At 42.1% G+C, this 23352-nt stretch overlaps 1 protein-coding gene across 4 annotated transcripts in view; it reads left to right on the top strand.

Moving 5' to 3' along the window:
* Nucleotides 1–2630: 2630 nt before the first annotated feature.
* The window catches only part of LOC124796418 (serine/threonine-protein kinase greatwall), a 138833-nt gene continuing 118111 nt past the window's right edge, over nt 2631–23352 (top strand). For 3 of the 4 annotated variants that reach the window (XM_047260598.1, XM_047260596.1, XM_047260595.1), the window contains exons 1-2: nt 2631–2906; nt 3688–3743. In XM_047260598.1, coding sequence (XP_047116554.1) covers nt 2832–2906; nt 3688–3743 — 131 coding nt within the window. In that variant the 5' untranslated portion in view covers nt 2631–2831. Of the gene's footprint in view, nt 2907–3687; nt 3744–11562; nt 11790–23352 lie in introns of all 4 variants that reach the window. The other variant, XM_047260597.1, reaches the window with a different exon arrangement.

Genomic DNA, 23352 nt, shown 5'->3' with positions numbered 1-23352 from the left:
TGATGTATGTCTTTAAATTATTGCTAATTTTTTCTTCAAGTAGGTGTTTCCTGATCTTTGATTGTGCAGAGTTTCCTTGCTCAGATGAACAATAATATTTGCATCTTGAGCAAAAAGAATTATGTCTAAGTTTTTTTCCAGTTTGTGTATCAGCAACATCCTACAAATAGAGCCTATAAAATTCAGATACGCTGATGACTGGACAATACCTGTCTAGAAGAAGGGAATGCAGAAGAGCAGAGGAAGAATTGTCAAGGAATTTAAGTGATCTTGCATAATATTTCATAAACATAGCTTTCACCTAGATCAAGCAACACATAGGTCACATGTTTCCACTTAAACAACAGACTGGCCAATCACAAACTTAGAGTCATTTAGAGAGCTCCATTATTCCCTACATTGAAAATTCAATAGAGTTACAATAGTCAGAACTTGAAGCGATGGGTAACTGAGCAATTGAAGCAGAAGCAACCTTCTGTGAAAACTCTGAGATACCTCATGTAGATCCCTGGCATCTACTGTTCAAATTTCAGCTCTATCAGGTGAGTCTGCTGTGCTCTATAGTGGGATACTGTGTGCCATTGTGGTTAAATATTATCTATAGAAAGGACGTGGCACAGAACTAAGCTGCACCATGCCGATAATATCTGGAATGATAAAATGTGTGTGTACCTATTCCTTTTCACCCTGGCCCACACGATCATGTGGGTTTGGTTTTTTATTTGCTACAACTCAACTACTTCACGTTTCTGTCTCACTATGGACTTTAACGATTGTACAAGTTCCCTGCTTCCGTTTTGCAGCTGTTTTATTTCATTTTGTGACCAACAGAGTGCAACAGATCATTTCGAACTTCAACAACAAGAAAGTGGCATGCATCACCGAGGTAAATGCATTGTATTTTTCTGCAATTGAGAATGTTTCATTTAACGTATATAAGGTGCCTGAAAAAATGTAAGAAGTACCAGTTTGATATTATACACATTAATATTTTGAGTAGAATGACCATGCTAGAGACTTTTTGTACAAACTATCACCTTAAGAACTTTTTAGTAATCTATGGGCTGGCTGCAGTGGCCGTGCGATTCTGGGCGCTACAGTCTGGAACCGAGCGACCACTACGGTCGCAGGTTCGAATCATGCCTCGCGCATGGATGTGTGTGATCTCCTTAGGTTAGTTAGGTTTAATTAGTTGTAAGTTCTAGGCGACTGATGACCTCAGAAGTTAAGTCGCATAGTGCTCAGAGGCATTTGAACCAGTAATCTATGGGAAACAGGTACATTTCAGATAAAGGTTAAAAAAAATTCTCTCATGCTGTAAAGGACTATTTGCTCCCTATGTTCATCCGCATTCCACACTCTTAAATTGATGGAACCCTGCTCTTATTAAAGAATACACTGAAAGACAAAATAGCTCTTTGGTCCCATTTCATCAACTGTCCAAAATTATGGGAATCTATTAACTTCCCTCGACAGTCTCTCTGTACTTATAATTTGGGAAACTACTTGCTGACAATTCTAAAATCGCTGAAGCATGGCGAAAGTGCCAAAGGATGCTCACCAATATGTTCCCGTAACCACCCCTATATGAAGACGTTTCTGAGCTTCATCTTACTCTAGAATGTATGGAAATTTTCAACACATTAACAAAAAAACCAAAACACATATGCTTATTCATACTATCAATGGGAAATGCTTGGTGCCAAGGGTCAAAACAGTCACCACATTACATCAGAAGGCCCTTTATAGTTCTACTCTCCTCAATCATCTAACTCCTTAACTGTGACCCAGCATGCTGCAGAATACAAGAAAAATTTGTTTGCTTCTTTTTGACATTTTGAATTACATCCTTTTGTTTTCATATTAATTTTATACATTGGTGAGTGAAAAGATAACGACCATCTTCTTAACAGCATATTGACCACATCTGGAATGGAATACAGCAGCAATTCTGCATCACATGTATTTGACAAGTCCTTGATAGGTTTCTGGAAGGTCACACAATTCTCATAAATTACCAACTGCTGATTTGTGTGTGCAGATCAACACACTGTAGCATGCCAGATGTGTTCCATCAGCTTCATATCAAGCAAAATTGGTGGCAGAGACATCAACATGAGTTGCGTAACATGCATGTATGCTTGTCCAAAGAAGATTGCATTAAACTATAAGGACACTGTTAAAGACAGACACTACACTAAAGTATTTCATACCAAAGCCAAGGCAACCTGATGAACAAAATTGATGGTAGGTCTCTCGCTGTGCTGGAATCACAAAACTTGAGCTCTTAAGGAAGCAGACACTGGAACAAAAGGTGATTTTGGTCAATCCTGGGAGTGTGCAACGATAGCAGAAGGGGTTTAGGCGACTGCTCGCTATAAGTGAGTAATCCTGGTTCGAGTCTCGGTCCGGCAAAAATTTTCATATGTTTCAAGTAAATTGGTTAACTGTCGTGGTACCGTTTTCGCAATACATCTCATAATACAATCATATAGTTTTATGAGCTATTTAGGGAATTTTGGCCCGATTTATGGGAATTTCAAATGCGATATAGGGGAAATTGTACTTCACAGTTGGTGACACTGAAATTATCTTTGTTTTCGTCCTGCATCTTTGGTAAGCTGCGAAAATTCAAATGAATGTGTTCGAAGATGATGTGTTATTTGTGCATGTAGCATGTAGTTATTTGTTTGTGATGATACCATATTTGGTTGATGAAACATACGAAGGGTATATTCTACTGCGAAAAGATAATCCGAATGTCGCGTAGTCAAGCGTCTGCAATTCTGAAGTATTAAAGATTTTTGAGTTGTTAGGTGGTAAACAGTGTCATGGATAGTGTTGAGCCGAAATTCTCAGGTGAAAGCTCCGTATACCAAACTATACTGAATCAGACGAAAAATAAGGTAGGTATAGAAATATATGCTTTAAGGATCACGTTGTTTATTCAGTGTTGTTGTTAAGGTATGATTCAACTCAGTTTAGTACGTGAACCTTATGATCACATCCCACATTACCGAGAATTCCTACAAACAAAAAATTTATAAAGTTTTATGGAACTTAAAGGCTTGTCAGTAGTTTGTAAACATTACATCGTGCCATTTACTATGGAAATGTCATGCAGGTCTGTTTAACATACGTTAATTGCGTAGAAAATATAGTTCCCGGGGGAACATTTACGACAGATACCCATTTGCTTATTATTAAACTTTCACACGTTGTCTTTTGAACCACCCCGTGATCAAACGAATTTAATGCCCTTTAATTGTGATCGTTTTTATCGTGGTCACGAGATGTTTGCTTTACTGCAATTTGTGAGATGTGGTGAATGCAACATTACGTTTTTGTAATCGATTTTTAAAGAGGGACTCATTTCCTGATTACAATCATAGAATGTTGTAGCCACTTCTGTGCCTACTGGATGGCAGACCTTAATCTGTTGGCCATTCTGAAGCTTTCAGATTGTTATCAAATTTCATTTCCTTGACAGCTGTAAGCATTGTTCTTTATACTGCTATGTTTCAAAGAAGTTTTGATCATTTTGTCAGCAAAACTCTACCTCAGCCATTGGTTGGTACATGGCAGTCACGAAATTATTGGAAATCTTTTAGTGTTCTGTAATGTGTGTGTTTCAGTGAGATGTATGTAACACATTAACCACTTGTGCCTTAACGCACTTTGTTTCAGGCTCCTGACATAGATGATTTCAACATCATCAAGCCGATCAGTCGTGGGGCATTTGGGTAAGAATAGAGTAATGTCTGTTTATTGTAATGGTCAATTCTTGTGATGTTTTTAGTAGTAACCGAATGACTTTAAACTTCATTGTGTTGTTTGTTTCTTTGTGCTGATGCTTTTTCTGATTTATGTTTTACATACCACTTTATTAACGTTATGTTACCCTCCAATTATATTTAGCTGCTGCTAATGTCATGATTTTTCATATTTTATGTAGGTCTAGATCTTGTTACTAATGTCTTATGTTGCACTACTCCCATTTACATTTATGCACATAATTTTTCTCTCTCATTGTACTTGATCAAACAAAAAAAATTCCTTCATTGTGACGGTATCACATAGTCAAACATTTATTCCATCCTGGCTTGACTGCATGTGTGCAGCTTACAATGCAGCAAAGAAATCCTGTTTGTGGAGATATCCAATGTAGTTCATCATCAGGGAGTAATGCCCATTACAGGTGCTATTAAAGCCTGTCTTAAGCTAAAGCCAACTAGTGTGCAAAAGCTCTCATCCAATTTTGGCAACTATCATAAACTTGAAAGCTTTAGAAACATGAAGATGTGAACAAAAACGTACCATCTGAAATTATGTATGTTGTACAATCAAGATCGTGACACAAAACTTAAGTACTCTACCATCGTATTTTGGTCATGACATAATATACAAATTTGTATACCTAACCTTTTTTATGCATATACTAATGTTTTCAAACAACTTTATTGTTTTATTGAAATATACACAGATGAATCTACAGTGAGGAACATTGAAGGGCTATCACTCACTGATGAGTATGATTGTCTTCTTTGAAACTCAATTTCTGTGGGAGCCTGACCGACTATATAGGCCAGCTCTGTAATTGCAGATTTTTCCGCATTGTTGAGACACGTTTACTCTGATGGGGACTGGCAGTGTAGCCTTGCTTATCTTCAGAAGTTTCGGTTGTCTCCTAGCATTTCACTTGTCGGTTTCTGATTTCCCCTTCGGTTGATCAAGGCACTTAATTCCTTCCCAGAAATTACAGTCCCTTACTGGATGACTAAGTGCAGGAGTTTCCCAGTTACCACTTTGTTTGACATGTTTTCATGTTGTCCTTTAAGAGATCTTTGTATAACTACTGTGGTCTTCATGGTGTTCTTTGACCAGTCCTTTTACTGGGAATACATAATTTCTTTTAGTAGATGGAATTCAGGCATATGAATGATGTGGCCTATACAACAGAGTTGATGTCTGATGATCATGGTTTCAGTGCTAACAGAATTTGTTTTTTCCAGAACACTGATGTTAGTGTGACAGTCTTGCCATTTCACCCCTAAGATCCTTCTCAGGCAATGCTAATGGTACTTTTCCAGACATCGTATGTGCCTTTGTAAGTAATCCATGCTTTGCACCCATATGTGCAAGATGGTATACGTGAGAGATGGCATAACAGTAGCTTGATATACATAGAGCTAGGTCTTAATTCTGGTATTATGGTAATCAAAGATGACCAAAAGCTGTACTGGCACATTCGAGGTAGTGTTGTATTCCAACATCAGTATTTGCATTTGCGGAAAGATGGCTGCCAAGGTATGGGAAATATTGTATATTCTGCAGGACTTGGCCTTGGGCTATGATTCTCGGGGACGTGGCAGCAGAGTTGGGTGCAGTTTGACATATAATCTCTGCCTTCTGGATGTTAAGGCTTAGTTCAGTTGTCTTATATGCTTCATCAAGTCCACTTAGGATTGCTTGTAGATTTTCTTCGGAGATGGCTAGAACGACATTATCATCTGCATATTGAATTTCAGTGATGGTTGTAACGTATACTTTAATCTTAGCCCTTAGTGTACATAGATTGAACAAACCACCACAGCTTCCTGTTGACAAGATGAAGTATAGTTCCAACAGATACTGGAAACAAAATGGAAGCTATCACACAACCTTGCTTCACATCTGCTGTGATCTGAAATTTCTCTCTAGGCCTAATGTTGACAAGAACCATGCCATTCATGTTTCCATTCGGCAGTCCAACAGTGTTAATGTACTTCACAGGACAGCTGATTTTAGCTAAGACCTTCAACAAAGCATCTCTCTTGACTGAGTCGAAGGCCTTGACATGATATATGAATGCCTTGTACAGTGGTACTGTGATTAGGTCAAAATCCACATTGTGTTTCAGGCAAACAGTCTTCAGCAAGAGGTATCAGATGGTTGGATAGAATTGAAGCAAGTATTTTTCTAGCAGCAGATAGAAAGGATATTCCATGGTTGTTACCAGTCAGTTCTTCTGCTTTTTCTTTTTCTGAAGATAGTAACTATCAGTGCATCTCTGAAATCAGGAGGAACAGTTTCAGTGCTCTATGTTTTGACAGTTCAGCTGGAATATGTTCACTTTTTTTTTGAAAAATTCAGCAGGAACTCCATCTGATCTAGCGGCTTTGTTGTGTTTGAGTTGCTTGATAGCTTTCTCAGCTTCTTGTAGAGAACGGCTTTTCCGCAGTGAGGTTTTGTAGGTTCTAGCAGAATTTTGGGAATTGTCTGTCGTTTTAGTGATCTGAGTCTTTATTCAAGAGTTTGTGGAAATGCTGCTTCCGTCATGTGCTAATGGAGTAGATGTCCTTCAGGATTGGAGTGCCATCCCTAGATTTAAATCTTGAGTTACTGGGCCATAAAAGTTTTTGTCACTCTGATAAAAGCTTGACTATTGATAGTTTCTGCTACATGTGCTTTTCTTGAGATATCATTGTCCACCATTTGTTTTTGAGAGCACGAGTTTTGCTCTGCACTTCTGCCATCACTACTTGATATTCTCTTTTCATGGTGATTGACATAGGATTGCTCTGCCAAGCCTGGTGTTGCTTAGTGTTCTTCAGTACTTTCAGGATATTTACCCTGTAGCCTTTCATCTAGAGTTTATGGAATTTATCTTTGCTGCTACTATCTTTAAGGAGGTCTTTGTTCATTTTAGATCTTGCAAGTTTTTTGTTTCTTGGTGAGTTTGAGGGATGGACTCATGAGTTTTTTGCTTGTGCCAAAAGGTAGTTCCTCACCTCGACGAGAAACAAATTCGTTTGCGATAGCAAAGCCAACACCATGAATGCGGGGTTCATGAATTTCTTTGCCTTTCCCAAAGAAAGCGTAGCCACCTACTTGTTCTTTGATTTATTCTTTGCCTGGTCTTCTAGTTTCACTCAGTGCTGCAATACCGATCTTAAATCTTCTAAGTTCACAAGAAATGGTAGCTGTTTGCCTTTCGGTCAATTTACTGTATCATTATCCTTTGTATTTTGGATGTTCCAAGTAGCAAAGTTCATCTTTATTTTCTGTCTACCCGCATGCGATGTACCCTCTGATTGCGACTCCCAGTTGGATTAAAATTTAGGCTGAACATGTGTAAGATACCAGTTATAGCCACATCTTCATTTTGAGGGAGCAGAGTGGCTCCTGAATAGACCTGCACAGTCATGAATGCAGCACAAGAGTTGCTTTACAGTCTTTCCTCAGTCAAAACGGCAATCGCAGACTTGTCATGTAGGTGCCGGTTCGTCACTAGGAGCTCCCAGATTACACATCCCTGCCCCTGTCAGAATTCACAGATTGCTGTAGGACTTGTGCCGTTGTGCTACGTTCCTCATAAGACGCTTGTGTGTGGTATCATTTACTATGGGAATGCTGCTGCACTACAACAGCCACACACTTTGTTACAGGCTCAGAACCTGTACCCAGTGGCATAGTATTAGGTTGGTGCATAAGTTCATAGCATTTTTCCATATATTTTCTAAACATAACAGAGACTTTGATCATCAGTAATGTATTCTCCTTCACTATTTACAACAGTCTGCCAATGCTGGGGTAACTTTTTGATTCCTTGACTGTAGAAATCACGTGGTTTTGAGGCAAAGAACTTGTCGATCCATGTTTGGAGCGCATTTGCATCCAGGAAGGAAGTTCCTTACAGGTTATCCAATAGAAATCGGAAAAGGTGAAAATCTGAGTGTACAAGATTAGGTGGATAAGGTGAGTGCAGAATGACTTCTAAATCCAACTCCTATGCTGTGTTTTTTTAATCAGTCTAGCGGAAAGCGGAGGGTTGTTATTACGGAGTAGCATCCCTTCATGCAGTCTTCCTCGTTGTCAGTCTTGGATTGTGTCTGCATGACATATCGGTTATTGACAATAAATATCATCAGTGATGGTTACATCTCGGGGAAGCAGTTCATAGTACACCGCACCATCGCTGTTCCGCCAGATGCATGACATTATGTTCTTTGGATGCACACAGTGCTCTGTACGGGGAGTTGCTGCTTTGTTTGGGCACAACCATTCCTTTCTTCCCCTTATGTTAGCATAAAGATTTAATTTCTCGTCACCAATAACAATACAGGGTAGGAATGGTCAGTGTTATTTACGAGCAAACAGAAATGGTCACCCGCTGATATTATTATTATTATTGTCGGGCTCATACATCCAGTTTTTGAACGTTCACCATTGTATGTAGATTTCGCATGATGGTGGAATGATCATAACTCATCACATTTGACAGTTCTCGAGTACATTGATGTGGATAATTGTGGATTAATGCATTTAAATGGTCTTCATCAAACCCCGAAGGTCTTCCTGAACGTGGAAAGTCACCAATGTTAAAATGGTCTTTCTTAGAATGAGAAAAACATTTTCTTGCTGTGCTTTGTCCAATGGCATTATGACGTAAGTGTTTCTGGCTGCCTTCACTGCTGACACTCCTCTATTGAATTCGAACATAAGAATATGTTGGAAATGTGCAATTTCTTCACTTGACATTCCGTTTTTCTAGCACCCTTAGCACCGCTTACTATCTCCAAATTATAGAATGACAATATGTAAACTCAAATAACAACAGACCACTACAAATAAAAAATGACAGTCAATAAATAAACCCATAATAACCGGAATACTAACAGGCAAAACATAAACTCTATGAACTTATGCACTGACCTAATAGTTACGACAACTGGATTTCCCGAAACTGCTGTAGCCTTCATCCACCTTTCCAATCACTGGGGAAGCTTTGGTTGTCGCTGTGCTTGGTCTGCTGTTTAGGACTTTAAGGCCCAAGTAGGTTATCAATTTTCTTAGGAAACTATTGGTATAGTGAAGAGGCTCTTTATACAAATACAATATATCAAGGATTTTCGCTCAAGGTTTAGTCCCTTTGTCGTAAAGTATCCTTTCTCAGTCCACAAGACAGTGGGTTCCATCTCTGTTAACCCTAGGAAGACGGGTTGCCTCTTCTGCCAGCTCTGCCATTCTGAATACCACATTCTCCGCCTTCGCCACCATTGAGGTCTTCACTGTACACTGGCAAAGACCCTCAAGAGGTACTATCACCTGGGCAAGGTGAGCAAGTCACCAAACTACACTGTATACAGCACTGTACAGGACATCAGTGATAATCTGCATCACTTTTAAACTTCAGAGAAGGTAGTGGTTTCTGTGGAAATCAGGGCTTGTTTGGTAGGGAGTAATTGCTTGTCAGGCCTTTGAGAGATTTGCACTGAATTTGAGTTCAGATGAGCTGAAGTAAATTTCCTTTCCTCCACTCGATATTTGAAATGTAACATGTATTTTCTTCATAACGTAACTTCAAGAGTGAACAGGTTATTGTAAAATGGATACATATCACCTTTGGGATCCTAGCTGTACAACCATGTTTTCAGATTCTTGTGCGAGATCAAGTTCCTCCGAGGCTGTTACTACTCGAGAGGAGTAGAGGCAGCTACTACCTCAAGTTAAAATATATACTGTCTTTTTTAAAAAATTATTCCTTTAACTTTTTATTTACTTTAGTAGTACAACTACTTCATTTTATAGTCTATTTCATACCATGTGATTTTAAGTATCCTGTTTACCCATTTTATGTATATCTTAGGCTCCAATTTTTTCTCATACACCAGGAATTAGCAGTCAAAAGTAATGAAATTCAGTTGATTAGTGGAGGGAGTAGGGGTAACAACTCCCATTTAGCTGAAGCACTGATAGGCATGTAAATAAGACTGAGAATGCTGCTGGGCTTTTGAACGAATCCTGCAATGACTGGTTTCATGCAGTCCATCATGAATACCTCTCCTGGGCTAATTTCTTCATCTCGGAGTAGCTCTTGCAGCCAACATCCTAAATTATTAGTTGAAAATATTCCAATCTCTGTCTTTCTTCTACAGTTCTTACCCTCTACAGCTTCGTCTAGTACCACAGAGGTTATTTCCTGATGTCTTAACACATGTCCTGTCCATTTTTCTCAGAATTTCGAGCATCTTGCACCATTTTGCATAATTAGTTTATTTTTCTGTATCAACAAACCCTATGTTTGTGTATTGATGTTTCTTAAGCCTTTGCTTCCATTATCAAGTGCATTGTCTGAACTCGTCTCTGGTGCCATTTTGAAAGCCAGACTGATATTCATGTAACAAAGCCAGTTTTCTTTCAGTTCTGCTTTATATTATTCTTGTAAGCAACTTGTATAAACGAGCTTAAAAACTGATTGTGCAATAGCTTGTGCAAATATCTGCTTTTGCTATCTCCAGGATAGTGTAGATAACACTTTTTTGAAGGTCTGATGGTATGTCTCCAGTGTCATAGATTCTACATACCAGCTTGAATACTCATTTGGTTACCACTTCCTCCAATGATTTTAGACATCCCAATGGAATGTTATCTATCTGTCCTGTCTCATTTGATATCGAGTCTTCCAGGGCTCTTTTAAATTCTGAATCTATCACTGGAACTCCTTTGTCTTCCATACCTACTCTGATTTAGTCTTCTGTCACATCATCGGAAAAGTCTTCCCACTCATAGAGAGCTTCATTGTACTCTTTCCACCAATCTGCTCTCCCTTCCATGTTTAACAGTGGAATTTCCACTGTAGTCATAATGTACCATCCTTGGTTTTAATTTCACCATAGGTTGTTTTGACTTTTCTGTGTACTGAGTCAGTCCACCCATTTCTTTTTCAGTTTCTTCACTTTTTCCTGCAGCCATTTCACATTGCCTGCCCTGGATGTGCAATTTATTTCATTCGTAAGGAATTCATTTAGCTGTACACCTGTCTTTTATGAACATTTTTGTGCTTCTTTCAGTTATCAGTCACTTGAAGTATTTATTCTGTTACCCTAGGTTACTTTGCAGACCTTCCTTGTACATGTGTTTACTGTTGACATTTATGAGTGCTCTTTTTAGATATGTCTATTCCTCTTCAACTGAACTGCCTACTCTGATATTCCTTATCGCAGTATCCACATCCTTAGTGAACTTCAAATGCATCTCATCGCGCCTCAGTATTTCAGTATCTCACTTCCTTGCACACTGAATCTTCAACATGGTTCTCTTAAACTACTTTCTACTCTTAATCAGTACTAAATTGTAATCAGAGTCTATATCTACACCTGTGTACACCTTACAAACCAGTATCAGATTTTTGGAATTTCTGCCTCATAATGATGTAATCCAGCTGGAATCTCCACATATCTCAGGGCCTTCCCAACTATACTTCCTCCACTTGTGATTCTTGAACAGAGTATTCACTATTATTAGCTGAAATTTATTTCAGAACTCTATTACTCTTTTTCGTCTCTCATTGCTACTGCTGAGTCTATATTCTCCTGTAACCTTTCCTTCCATTCCTTCCCTGACAGCAATCCAAACCTGCAAGATTATTAGATTTTCATGACATGATAGAGGTTTCCTATGCCTTCTGCATCCTCATGTGTTGATCATTGCATGCTTCTTCCTTCTTTGGGTGGCAGTTTCCCACCCATAGGCCAAGAGTGTGTCCTGAATCTCTGTCTGCTCTTCTGCCTTCTTTGCAAGGCTGTTGGCAGATTGAGGGTGACAGTGACGCCTTATGTTGAAAGTCCTTGCTGCCATTGGTGATTATTTACCTTCAGACGATGACCAATTCTCTAACACAATTGAGAGAGCACTTGTCCATGGCCATATGGGTACCACATGCTTGCGCTCATTTGCACATAGGCTGCAAATTTGCAGTGAGCACATGCACCAGAGTTGGGCAAAAGTTACTGGAATAACAAATAGAGGTAAAAATTATTCATGAGTAACAAATAAAAATATTTATTTGTAACATTATTAATTCACAAAAATAAAAACATTTGTTTCTCATGTGACAAAAAAATTCGTTACGAATATTAGAAAAATTTGAACTCCAATGACATTTATTGCAACAGTTCTTTGTCATTTAGTAAACAAATGTAGTTTTTGTTGCTTTTAAAATTAGTTTTCAGGACAGTTTTTTTTCCAACATCTCATCAGAAGGCTTATTTGATTTTTGAAGATCTGCTATTGTGACACACTCAAGAAAATACATTCTTCACATGCAAAGAGGATATTGGTGTGTTATTTCTCCTGAAATCATCCGCATTTCAGGATAATGACATGACTCTCAGATCAGAAGCTTCTTCAGCAAGAATTGGGAATCATTAATTCTCCAGTTAGTTTTTGCGAAATAATTTCAATCTGATTTTGAGTTAGTTTCGGCTTCCCAGTCATCTTTAAAATAAATTTTGTTTTTAAATCATTTGAAACACATTATTTTGTGTATATATATATATATATATATATATATATATATATATATAAAAAAACCAAAGATGAGGTGACTTACCGAACAAAAGTGCTGGCAGGTCGATAGACACACAAACAAACACAAACATACACACAAAATTCAAGCTTTCGCAACAAACTGTTGCCTCATCAGGAAAGAGGGAAGGAGAGGGGAAGACGAAAGGAAGTGGGTTTTAAGGGAGAGGGTAAGGAGTCATTCCAATCCCGGGAGTGGAAAGACTTACCTTAGGGGGAAAAAAGGACAGGTATACACTCGCACACACGCACATATCCATCCACACATACAGACACAAGCAGACATATTTAAAGACAAAGAGTTTGGGCAGAGATGTCAGTCGAGGCAGAAGTGTAGAGGCAAAGAAGTTGTTGAAAGACAGGTGAGATATGAGTGGCGGCAACTTGAAATTAGCGGAGATTGAGGCCTGGCGGATGACGAGAAGAGAGGATATACTGAAGGGCAAGTTCCCATCTCCGGAGTTCGGATAGGTTGGTGTTGGTGGGAAGTATCCAGATAACCCGGACGGTGTAACACTGAGCCAAGATGTGCTGGCTGTGCACCAAGGCATGTTTAGCCACAGGGTGATCCTCATTACCAACAAACACTGTCTGCCTGTGTCCATTCATGCGAATGGACAGTTTGTTGCTGGTCATTCCCACATAGAATGCATCACAGTGTAGGCAAGTCAGTTGGTAAATCACGTGGGTGCTTTCACACGTGGCTCTGCCTCTGATCGTGTACACCTTCCGGGTTACAGGACTGGAGTAGGTGGTGGTGGGAGGGTGCATGGGACAGGTTTTGCATCGGGGGCGGTTACAAGGATAGGAGCCAGAGGGTAGGGAAGGTGGTTTGGGGATTTCATAGGGATGAACTAACAGGTTACGAAGGTTAGGTGGACGGCGGAAAGACACTCTTGGCGGAGTGGGGAGGATTTCATGAAGGATGGATCTCATTTCAGGGCAGGATTTGAGGAAATCGTATCCCTGCTGGAGAGCCACATTCAGAGTCTGGTCCAGTCCCGGAAAGTATCCTGTCACAAGTGGGGCACTTTTGTGGTTCTTCTGTGGGGGATTCTGGGTTTGAGGGGACGAGGAAGTGGCTCTGGTTATTTGCTTCTGTACCAGGTCGGGAGGGTAGTTGCGGGATGCGAAAGCTGTTTTCAGGTTGTTGGTGTAATAATTCAGGGATTCCGGACTGGAGCAGATTCGTTTGCCACGAAGACCTAGGCTGTAGGGAAGGGACCGTTTGATGTGGAATGGGTGGCAGCTGTCATAATGGAGGTACTGTTGTTTGTTGGTGGGTTTGATGTGGACGGACGTGTGAAGTTGGCCATTGGACAGGTGGAGGTCAACGTCAAGGAAAGTGGCATGGGATTTGGAGTAGGACCAGGTGAAACTGGAAGGAGTTGAGGTTGGAGAGGAAATTCTGGAGTTCTTCTTCACTGTGAGTCCAGATCATGAAGATGTCATCAATAAATCTGTACCAAACTTTGGGTTGGCAGACTTGGGTAACCAAGAAGGCTTCCTCTAAGCGACCCATGAATAGGTTGGCGTACGAGGGGGCCATCCTGGTGCCCATGGCTGTTCCCTTTAATTGTTGGTATGTCTGGCCCTCAAAAGTGAAGAAGTTGTGGGTCAGGATGAAGCTGGCTAAGGTGATGAGGAAAGAGGTTTTAGGTAGGGTGGCAGGTGATCGGCGTGAAAGGAAATGCTCCATCGCAGCGAGGCCCTGGACGTGCGGAATATTTGTGTATAAGGACATGGCATCAATGGTTACAAGGATGGTTTCCGGGGGTAACAGATTGGGTAAGGATTCCAGGCGTTCAAGGAAGTGGTTGGTGTCCTTGATGAAGGATGGGAGACTGCATGTAATGGGTTGAAGGTGTTGATCTACGTAGGCAGAGATACGTTCAGTGGGGGCTTGGTAACCAGCTACAATGGGGCGGCCGGGATGATTGGGTTTGTGGATTTTAGGAAGAAGGTAGAAGGTAGGGGTGCGGGGTGTCGGTGGGGTCAGGAGGTTGATGGAGTCAGGTGAAAGGTTTTGCAGGGGGCCTAAGGTTCTGAGGATTCCTTGAAGCTCCGCCTGGACATCGGGAATGGGGTTACCTTGGCAAACTTTGTATGTGGTGTTGTCTGAAAGCTGACGCAGTCCCTCAGCCACATACTCCCGACGATCAAGTACCACGGTCGTGGAACCCTTGTCCGCCGGAAGAATGACGATGGATCGGTCAGCCTTCAGATCACGGATAGCCTGGGCTTCAGCAGTGGTGATGTTGGGTGTAGGATTAAGGTTTTTAAGAAGGATTGAGATGCAAGGCTGGAAGTCAGAAATTCCTGGAAGGTTTGGAGAGGGTGATTTTGAGGAAGAGGAGGTGGGTCCCGCTGTGACGGAGGACGGAACTGTTCCAGGCAGGGTTCAATTTGGATGGTGTCTTGAGGAGTCGGATCATTAGGAGTAGGATTAGGATCATTTTTCTTCGTGGCAAAGTGATACTTCCAGCAGAGAGTACGAGTGTAGGACAGTAAATCTTTGACGAGGGCTGTTTGGTTGAATCTGGGAGTGGGGCTGAAGGTGAGGCCTTTGGATAGGACAGAGGTTTCGGATTGGGAGAGAGGTTTGGAGGAAAGGTTAACTACTGAATTAGGGTGTTGTGGTTCCAGATTGTGTTGATCGGAATTTTGAGGTTTTGGAGGGAGTGGAGCTGGAAGTGGGAGATTGAGTAGATGGGAGAGACTGGGTTTGTGTGCAATGAGAGGAGGTTGAGGTTTGCTGGAAAGGTTGTGAAGGGTGAGTGAGTTGCCTTTCCGGAGGTGGGAAACCAGGAGATTGGATAGTTTTTGAGGTGGAGGGTGGCATGCTGTTCTAATTTACGGTTGGCCTGTAGGAGGATGCTCTGAACAGCCGGTGTGGATGTGGGAGAGGAAAGATTAAGGACTTTTATTAAGGATAGGAGTTGACGGGTGTGTTCATTGGCTGAGTTGATGTGTAGGTGAAGGATTAGGTGGGTGAGGGCAATGGATTGTTCAGTTTGGAACTGGTATAGGGACTGATGGAAGGAAGGGTTGCAGCCAGAGATGGGAACTTTGAGTGTGAGGCCTTTGGGGGTAATGCCAAATGTCAGACAAGCCTGAGAAAATAAAATATGCGAGCGTAATCTGGCTAGGGCGAAGGCATGTTTGCGGAGGGAATGTAAATAAAACTTAATGGGGTCATTGTGGGGGTGTTGTGAGGGTGACATGGTATTAGAAGGTGGAAAGTGTAACATGAGGTGAAATGAAAATGAAAATAAAAATATATGGGGAGAGATAAAGGTGAACCGGAAAGAAACTGGAGATCTGGAATGAAAAAAGGCGAAAAGGTGTTGGTTACAGCTGGGCTATGTTGGACTTGGGTTGGTAGACAACGATGTGCATAAAGGTTAGGTGGTTGTGTTGCCGCCAAAACACGTTAAAGGACGGAGAAATTCGGGAAAATTTCGAAAAAACTGCGTGTAGTATATTAAAAGGAGTGGTATTGTGGTGGCAGATTATGAAAATGAGGCTAACAATTGTTTGACGAAGAAATAATGGCGTTAAAACCCGTGGGAAGCGGCTAAAAATGATCAGTGATGTGGGAAAAACGGAAATGGAAATAAAGCGAAAGTTATTAGAACTGGCCGAAATGGTTGTTTAAAAGGTGAAAGGAGCTGTTTGTGAACTAGAAACGGTGGATATTATAGCGGCGGTAGTGCTGAAAGCGGCAAAAAAATATTTTTTTGGTTATGGTTTGGAAGTGGGTTACGTAATATTGAGTATATATATAGGCGGGATAAAATAGTAACAAACGTAATTGTTGGATTCAAATTACATCTTCATGATCTGGACTCACAGTGAAGAAGAACTCCAGAATTTCCTCTCCAACCTCAACTCCTTTGGTTCCATCAGTTTCACCTGGTCCTACTCCAAATCCCATGCCACTTTCCTTGACGTTGACCTCCACCTGTCCAATGGCCAACTTCACACGTCTGTCCACATCAAACCCACCAACAAACAACAGTACCTCCATTATGACAGCTGCCACCCATTCCACATCAAACGGTCCCTTCCCTACAGCCTAGGTCTTCGTGGCAAACGAATCTGCTCCAGTCCGGAATCCCTGAATTATTACACCAACAACCTGAAAACAGCTTTCGCATCCCGCAACTACCCTCCCGACCTGGTACAGAAGCAAATAACCAGAGCCACTTCCTCGTCCCCTCAAACCCAGAATCCCCCACAGAAGAACCACAAAAGTGCCCCACTTGTGACAGGATACTTTCCGGGACTGGACCAGACTCTGAATGTGGCTCTCCAGCAGGGATACGATTTCCTCAAATCCGGCCCTGAAATGAGATCCATCCTTCATGAAATCCTCCCCACTCCGCCAAGAGTGTCTTTCCGCCGTCCACCTAACCTTCGTAACCTGTTAGTTCATCCCTATGAAATCCCCAAACCACCTTCCCTACCCTCTGGCTCCTATCCTTGTAACCGCCCCCGATGCAAAACCTGTCCCATGCACCCTCCCACCACCACCTACTCCAGTCCTGTAACCCGGAAGGTGTACACGATCAGAGGCAGAGCCACGTGTGAAAGCACCCACGAGATTTACCAACTGACCTGCCTACACTGTGATGCATTCTATGTGGGAATGACCAGCAACAAACTGTCCATTCGCATGAATGGACACAGGCAGACAGTGTTTGTTGGTAATGAGGATCACCCTGTGGCTAAACATGCCTTGGTGCACAGCCAGCACATCTTGGCTCAGTGTTACACCGTCCGGGTTATCTGGATACTTCCCACCAACACCAACCTATCCGAACTCCGGAGATGGGAACTTGCCCTTCAGTATATCCTCTCTTCTCGTCATCCGCCAGGCCTCAATCTCCGCTAATTTCAAGTTGCCGCCACTCATATCTCACCTGTCTTTCAACAACTTCTTTGCCTCTACACTTCTGCCTCGACTGACATCTCTGCCCAAACTCTTTGTCTTTAAATATGTCTGCTTGTGTCTGTATGTGTGGATGGATATGTGCGTGTGTGCGAGTGTATACCGGTCCTTTTTTCCCCCTAAGGTAAGTCTTTCCGCTCCCGGGATTGGAATGACTCCTTACCCTCTCCCTTAAAACCCACTTCCTTTCGCCTTCCCCTCTCCTTCCCTCTTTCCTGATGAGGCAACAGTTTGTTGCGAAAGCTTGAATTTTGTGTGTATGTTTGTGTTTGTTTGTGTGTCTATCGACCTGCCAGCGCTTTTGTTCGGTAAGTCACCTCATCTTTGGTTTTATATATAATTTTTCCCACGTGGAATGTATCCTTCCATTATATTGATATCATTAATTTGAATCCAACAATTACGTTTGTTATTGTCACTGTTGCATTTCGAAATCTTTTCTGTCGTCTTATTTTCCTCTTTCTGTTTTTGCCAGTAGTTTCACTTTGTATTCACCTTCTCCTTTTTACCATAATCTGCTATACTATTTTATCCCGCCTATATATATACTCAATATTACGTAACCCACTTCCAAACCATAACCAAAAAAATATTTTTTTGCCGCTTTCAGCACTACCGCCGCTATAATATCCACCGTTTCTAGTTCACAAACAGCTCCTTTCACCTTTTAAACAACCATTTCGGCCAGTTCTAATAACTTTCGCTTTATTTCCATTTCCGTTTTTCCCACATCACTGATCATTTTTAGCCGCTTCCCACGGGTTTTAACGCCATTATTTCTTCGTCAAACAATTGTTAGCCTCATTTTCATAATCTGCCACCACAATACCACTCCTTTTAATATACTACACGCAGTTTTTTCGAAATTTTCCCGAATTTCTCCGTCCTTTAACGTGTTTTGGCGGCAACACAACCACCTAACCTTTATGCACATCGTTGTCTACCAACCCAAGTCCAACATAGCCCAGCTGTAACCAACACCTTTTCGCCTTTTTTCATTCCAGATCTCCAGTTTCTTTCCGGTTCACCTTTATCTCTCCCCATATATTTTTATTTTCATTTTCATTTCACCTCATGTTACACTTTCCACCTTCTAATACCATGTCACCCTCACAACACCCCCACAATGACCCCATTAAGTTTTATTTACATTCCCTCCGCAAACATGCCTTCGCCCTAGCCAGATTACGCTCGCATATTTTATTTTCTCAGGCTTGTCTGACATTTGGCATTACCCCCAAAGGCCTCACACTCAAAGTTCCCATCTCTGGCTGCAACCCTTCCTTCCATCAGTCCCTATACCAGTTCCAAACTGAACAATCCATTGCCCTCACCCACCTAATCCTTCACCTACACATCAACTCAGCCAATGAACACACCCGTCAACTCCTATCCTTAATAAAAGTCCTTAATCTTTCCTCTCCCACATCCACACCGGCTGTTCAGAGCATCCTCCTACAGGCCAACCGTAAATTAGAACAGCATGCCACCCTCCACCTCAAAAACTATCCAATCTCCTGGTTTCCCACCTCCGGAAAGGCAACTCACTCACCCTTCACAACCTTTCCAGCAAACCTCAACCTCCTCTCATTGCACACAAACCCAGTCTCTCCCATCTACTCAATCTCCCACTTCCAGCTCCACTCCCTCCAAAACCTCAAAATTCCGATCAACACAATCTGGAACCACAACACCCTAATTCAGTAGTTAACCTTTCCTCCAAACCTCTCTCCCAATCCGAAACCTCTGTCCTATCCAAAGGCCTCACCTTCAGCCCCACTCCCAGATTCAACCAAACAGCCCTCGTCAAAGATTTACTGTCCTACACTCGTACTCTCTGCTGGAAGTATCACTTTGCCACGAAGAAAAATGATCCTAATCCTACTCCTAATGATCCGACTCCTCAAGACACCATCCAAATTGAACCCTGCCTGAAACAGTTCCGTCCTCCGTCACAGCGGGACCCACCTCCTCTTCCTCAAAATCACCCTCTCCAAACCTTCCAGGAATTTCTGACTTCCAGCCTTGCATCCCAATCCTTCTTAAAAACCTTAATCCTACACCCAACATCACCAGTGCTGAAGCCCAGGCTATCCGTGATCTGAAGGCTGACCGATCCATCGTCATTCTTCCGGCGGACAAGGGTTCCACGACCGTGGTACTTGATCGTCGGGAGTATGTGGCTGAGGGACTGCGTCAGCTTTCAGACAACACCACATACAAAGTTTGCCAAGGTAACCCCATTCCCGATGTCCAGGCGGAGCTTCAAGGAATCCTCAGAACCTTAGGCCCCCTGCAAAACCTTTCACCTGACTCCATCAACCTCCTGACCCCACCGACACCCCGCACCCCTACCTTCTACCTTCTTCCTAAAATCCACAAACCCAATCATCCCGGCCGCCCCATTGTAGCTGGTTACCAAGCCCCCACTGAACGTATCTCTGCCTACGTAGATCAACACCTTCAACCCATTACATGCAGTCTCCCATCCTTCATCAAGGACACCAACCACTTCCTTGAACGCCTGGAATCCTTACCCAATCTGTTACCCCCGGAAACCATCCTTGTAACCATTGATGCCATGTCCTTATACACAAATATTCCGCACGTCCAGGGCCTCGCTGCGATGGAGCATTTCCTTTCACGCCGATCACCTGCCACCCTACCTAAAACCTCTTTCCTCATCACCTTAGCCAGCTTCATCCTGACCCACAACTTCTTCACTTTTGAGGGCCAGACATACCAACAATTAAAGGGAACAGCCATGGGCACCAGGATGGCCCCCTCGTACGCCAACCTATTCATGGGTCGCTTAGAGGAAGCCTTCTTGGTTACCCAAGTCTGCCAACCCAAAGTTTGGTACAGATTTATTGATGACATCTTCATGATCTGGACTCACAGTGAAGAAGAACTCCAGAATTTCCTCTCCAACCTCAACTCCTTCCAGTTTCACCTGGTCCTACTCCAAATCCCATGCCACTTTCCTTGACGTTGACCTCCACCTGTCCAATGGCCAACTTCACACGTCCGTCCACATCAAACCCACCAACAAACAACAGTACCTCCATTATGACAGCTGCCACCCATTCCACATCAAACGGTCCCTTCCCTACAGCCTAGGTCTTCGTGGCAAACGAATCTGCTCCAGTCCGGAATCCCTGAATTATTACACCAACAACCTGAAAACAGCTTTCGCATCCCGCAACTACCCTCCCGACCTGGTACAGAAGCAAATAACCAGAGCCACTTCCTCGTCCCCTCAAACCCAGAATCCCCCACAGAAGAACCACAAAAGTGCCCCACTTGTGACAGGATACTTTCCGGGACTGGACCAGACTCTGAATGTGGCTCTCCAGCAGGGATACGATTTCCTCAAATCCTGCCCTGAAATGAGATCCATCCTTCATGAAATCCTCCCCACTCCGCCAAGAGTGTCTTTCCGCCGTCCACCTAACCTCCGTAACCTGTTAGTTCATCCCTATGAAATCCCCAAACCACCTTCCCTACCCTCTGGCTCCTATCCTTGTAACCGCCCCCGATGCAAAACCTGTCCCATGCACCCTCCCACCACCACCTACTCCAGTCCTGTAACCCGGAAGGTGTACACGATCAGAGGCAGAGCCACGTGTGAAAGCACCCACGTGATTTACCAACTGACTTGCCTACACTGTGATGCATTCTATGTGGGAATGACCAGCAACAAACTGTCCATTCGCATGAATGGACACAGGCAGACAGTGTTTGTTGGTAATGAGGATCACCCTGTGGCTAAACATGCCTTGGTGCACAGCCAGCACATCTTGGCTCAGTGTTACACCGTCCGGGTTATCTGGATACTTCCCACCAACACCAACCTATCCGAACTCCGGAGATGGAACTTGCCCTTCAGTATATCCTCTCTTCTCGTCATCCGCCAGGCCTCAATCTCCGCTAATTTCAAGTTGCCGCCACTCATATCTCACCTGTCTTTCAACAACTTCTTTGCCTCTACACTTCTGCCTCGACTGACATCTCTGCCCAAACTCTTTGTCTTTAAATATGTCTGCTTGTGTCTGTATGTGTGGATGGATATGTGCGTGTGTGCGAGTGTATACCTGTCCTTTTTTCCCCCTAAGGTAAGTCTTTCCGCTCCCGGGATTGGAATGACTCCTTACCCTCTCCCTTAAAACCCACTTCCTTTCGTCTTCCCCTCTCCTTCCCTCTTTCCTGATGAGGCAACAGTTTGTTGCGAAAGCTTGAATTTTGTGTGTATGCTTGTGTTTGTTTGTGTGTCTATCGACCTGCCAGCGCTTTTGTTCGGTAAGTCACCTCATCTTTGGTTTTATATATAATTTTTCCCACGTGGAATGTATCCTTCCATTATATATATATATATATAATGTACCTATGAATGAAATTTTCACTCTGCGGCGGAGTGTGCGCTGATATGAAACTTTCAGGCAGATTAAAATTTCAGAGTGAAAATTTCATTCTGGAAACTTCCCCCAGCCTGTGGCTAAGTCATTTCTATGCAATATCCTTTCTTCCAGTAGTACTAGTTCTGCAAGGTTCGCGGGAGAACGTCTGTGAAGTTTGGAAGGTTGGAGACAAGGTATTGGCAGAATAAAGGCTGTGAGGTTGGGTTTGAGTCGTGCTTGGATAGCTCAGTTGGTAGAGCACTTGCCCGTGAAAGGCAAAGGCCCGAGTTCGAGTCTCGATCGGGCATACAGTTCTAATCCGATAGGAAGCTTTTTATATACTTTGTGTACACACCTCAGAGCCAATATCAATAAAATGAATTAAATTACTATCGAATCCACCTTCATTAATAGTATTTCACTAAAACAAAAATCTATTGTAACCCACCTCGATTTCTGATAGCTTCTCTTAAGGATTCGAAAGGGAAAGGTAACATTTGGAGCTGGTCAAGCTAGAACACAATGGTTCTGGTAGCCGAATATTTATTGGTTTACTTAGTTTACACAGGCATTCACTTCTATAGAGAATATTCATTCATTAAAACAAGCAATTTTTAAAATATTAATATCATGCAAATTTATTAGAATGTAAAATTCTTCAAAATATTTAAAGGTAATTACTGAAATTCTAAGGTACCCAAAATTTCATTTCCCTTTAACATTAGGACCAATAAGCATTTAAAAAAAATTCACAATGACTAAAGGTATTTAGAATAATTACCGAAGTTCGAAGCTCTAGATTCCCTAAATTTCTTTTTCCTTTAAACATTGAAACCAGTAACTTTAAAAATTTAAAATCATCTAAGATATTCTTTCTAAATCAAATACGTGTAAGTTCAGAAACTCCTACACGTTAGTGCATCGTAACTGGCCATAGGGATACTGACACATGAATGATTTAATGCCAGTTTAACCTATCCGGTTGTGAGAAAACCAGTGTTAGTAGTTACAGAAGAAACAGTAAAAAAAATTTAATTAAGATTCACTGAAGCATAACATGTGCTAATGCAGCTGCACACAAATCAACCTTTCATCAGTATCAGAGACATCAGTACATGGCTCACTTTACTGCAATCCCAGGCTAAGGACAAACTCTGTAAATGACAAATTATCACTACCAGCCTTAACCAACTTTACATTCACTCTGCCTCATGAACAAGAGGCAACTTGGATCAGCAGAGTTACCCTTGATGGGATTGATTGAAGCTTTGTAATCACAGAAATTAATTAGCTTCCTTTCATGCAGATTTTGGGCAGTGGAACCTGAGAACATGTATCTATGATCACAAAGTGCCCTGAGCTGACTTCACTTCCCTAGAATATCATGCACACAGTTCAACATGATTTACACACCCTAGAAAGTATATTTCAGAAAGGCGCACCATTAGCCACACATCACGGAAATTTGCAGACCACTGCTGGGGTACAGTTTCGTGTCACTACAGTCAATGGTAAGCCCAACTCTTGCTTCAGTTGCAACATCCAAGTGATGCATTCCAGAGGAAATAGGAAAAATGCTCAGAAGATTTGCTAACTGAAAACAGTTCAGGTTACAGAATGAACCTTTACATGACTGGAGTCGATCACAGACAG

The sequence above is a fragment of the Schistocerca piceifrons genome, chromosome 4 (assembly GCF_021461385.2).
Source record: "Schistocerca piceifrons isolate TAMUIC-IGC-003096 chromosome 4, iqSchPice1.1, whole genome shotgun sequence".
In the NCBI taxonomy this organism is placed as follows: domain Eukaryota; kingdom Metazoa; phylum Arthropoda; class Insecta; order Orthoptera; family Acrididae; genus Schistocerca; species Schistocerca piceifrons.
The sequence above is the reverse complement of the archived record's forward strand: the minus strand, read 5'-3'. Positions and strand labels throughout refer to the sequence as shown.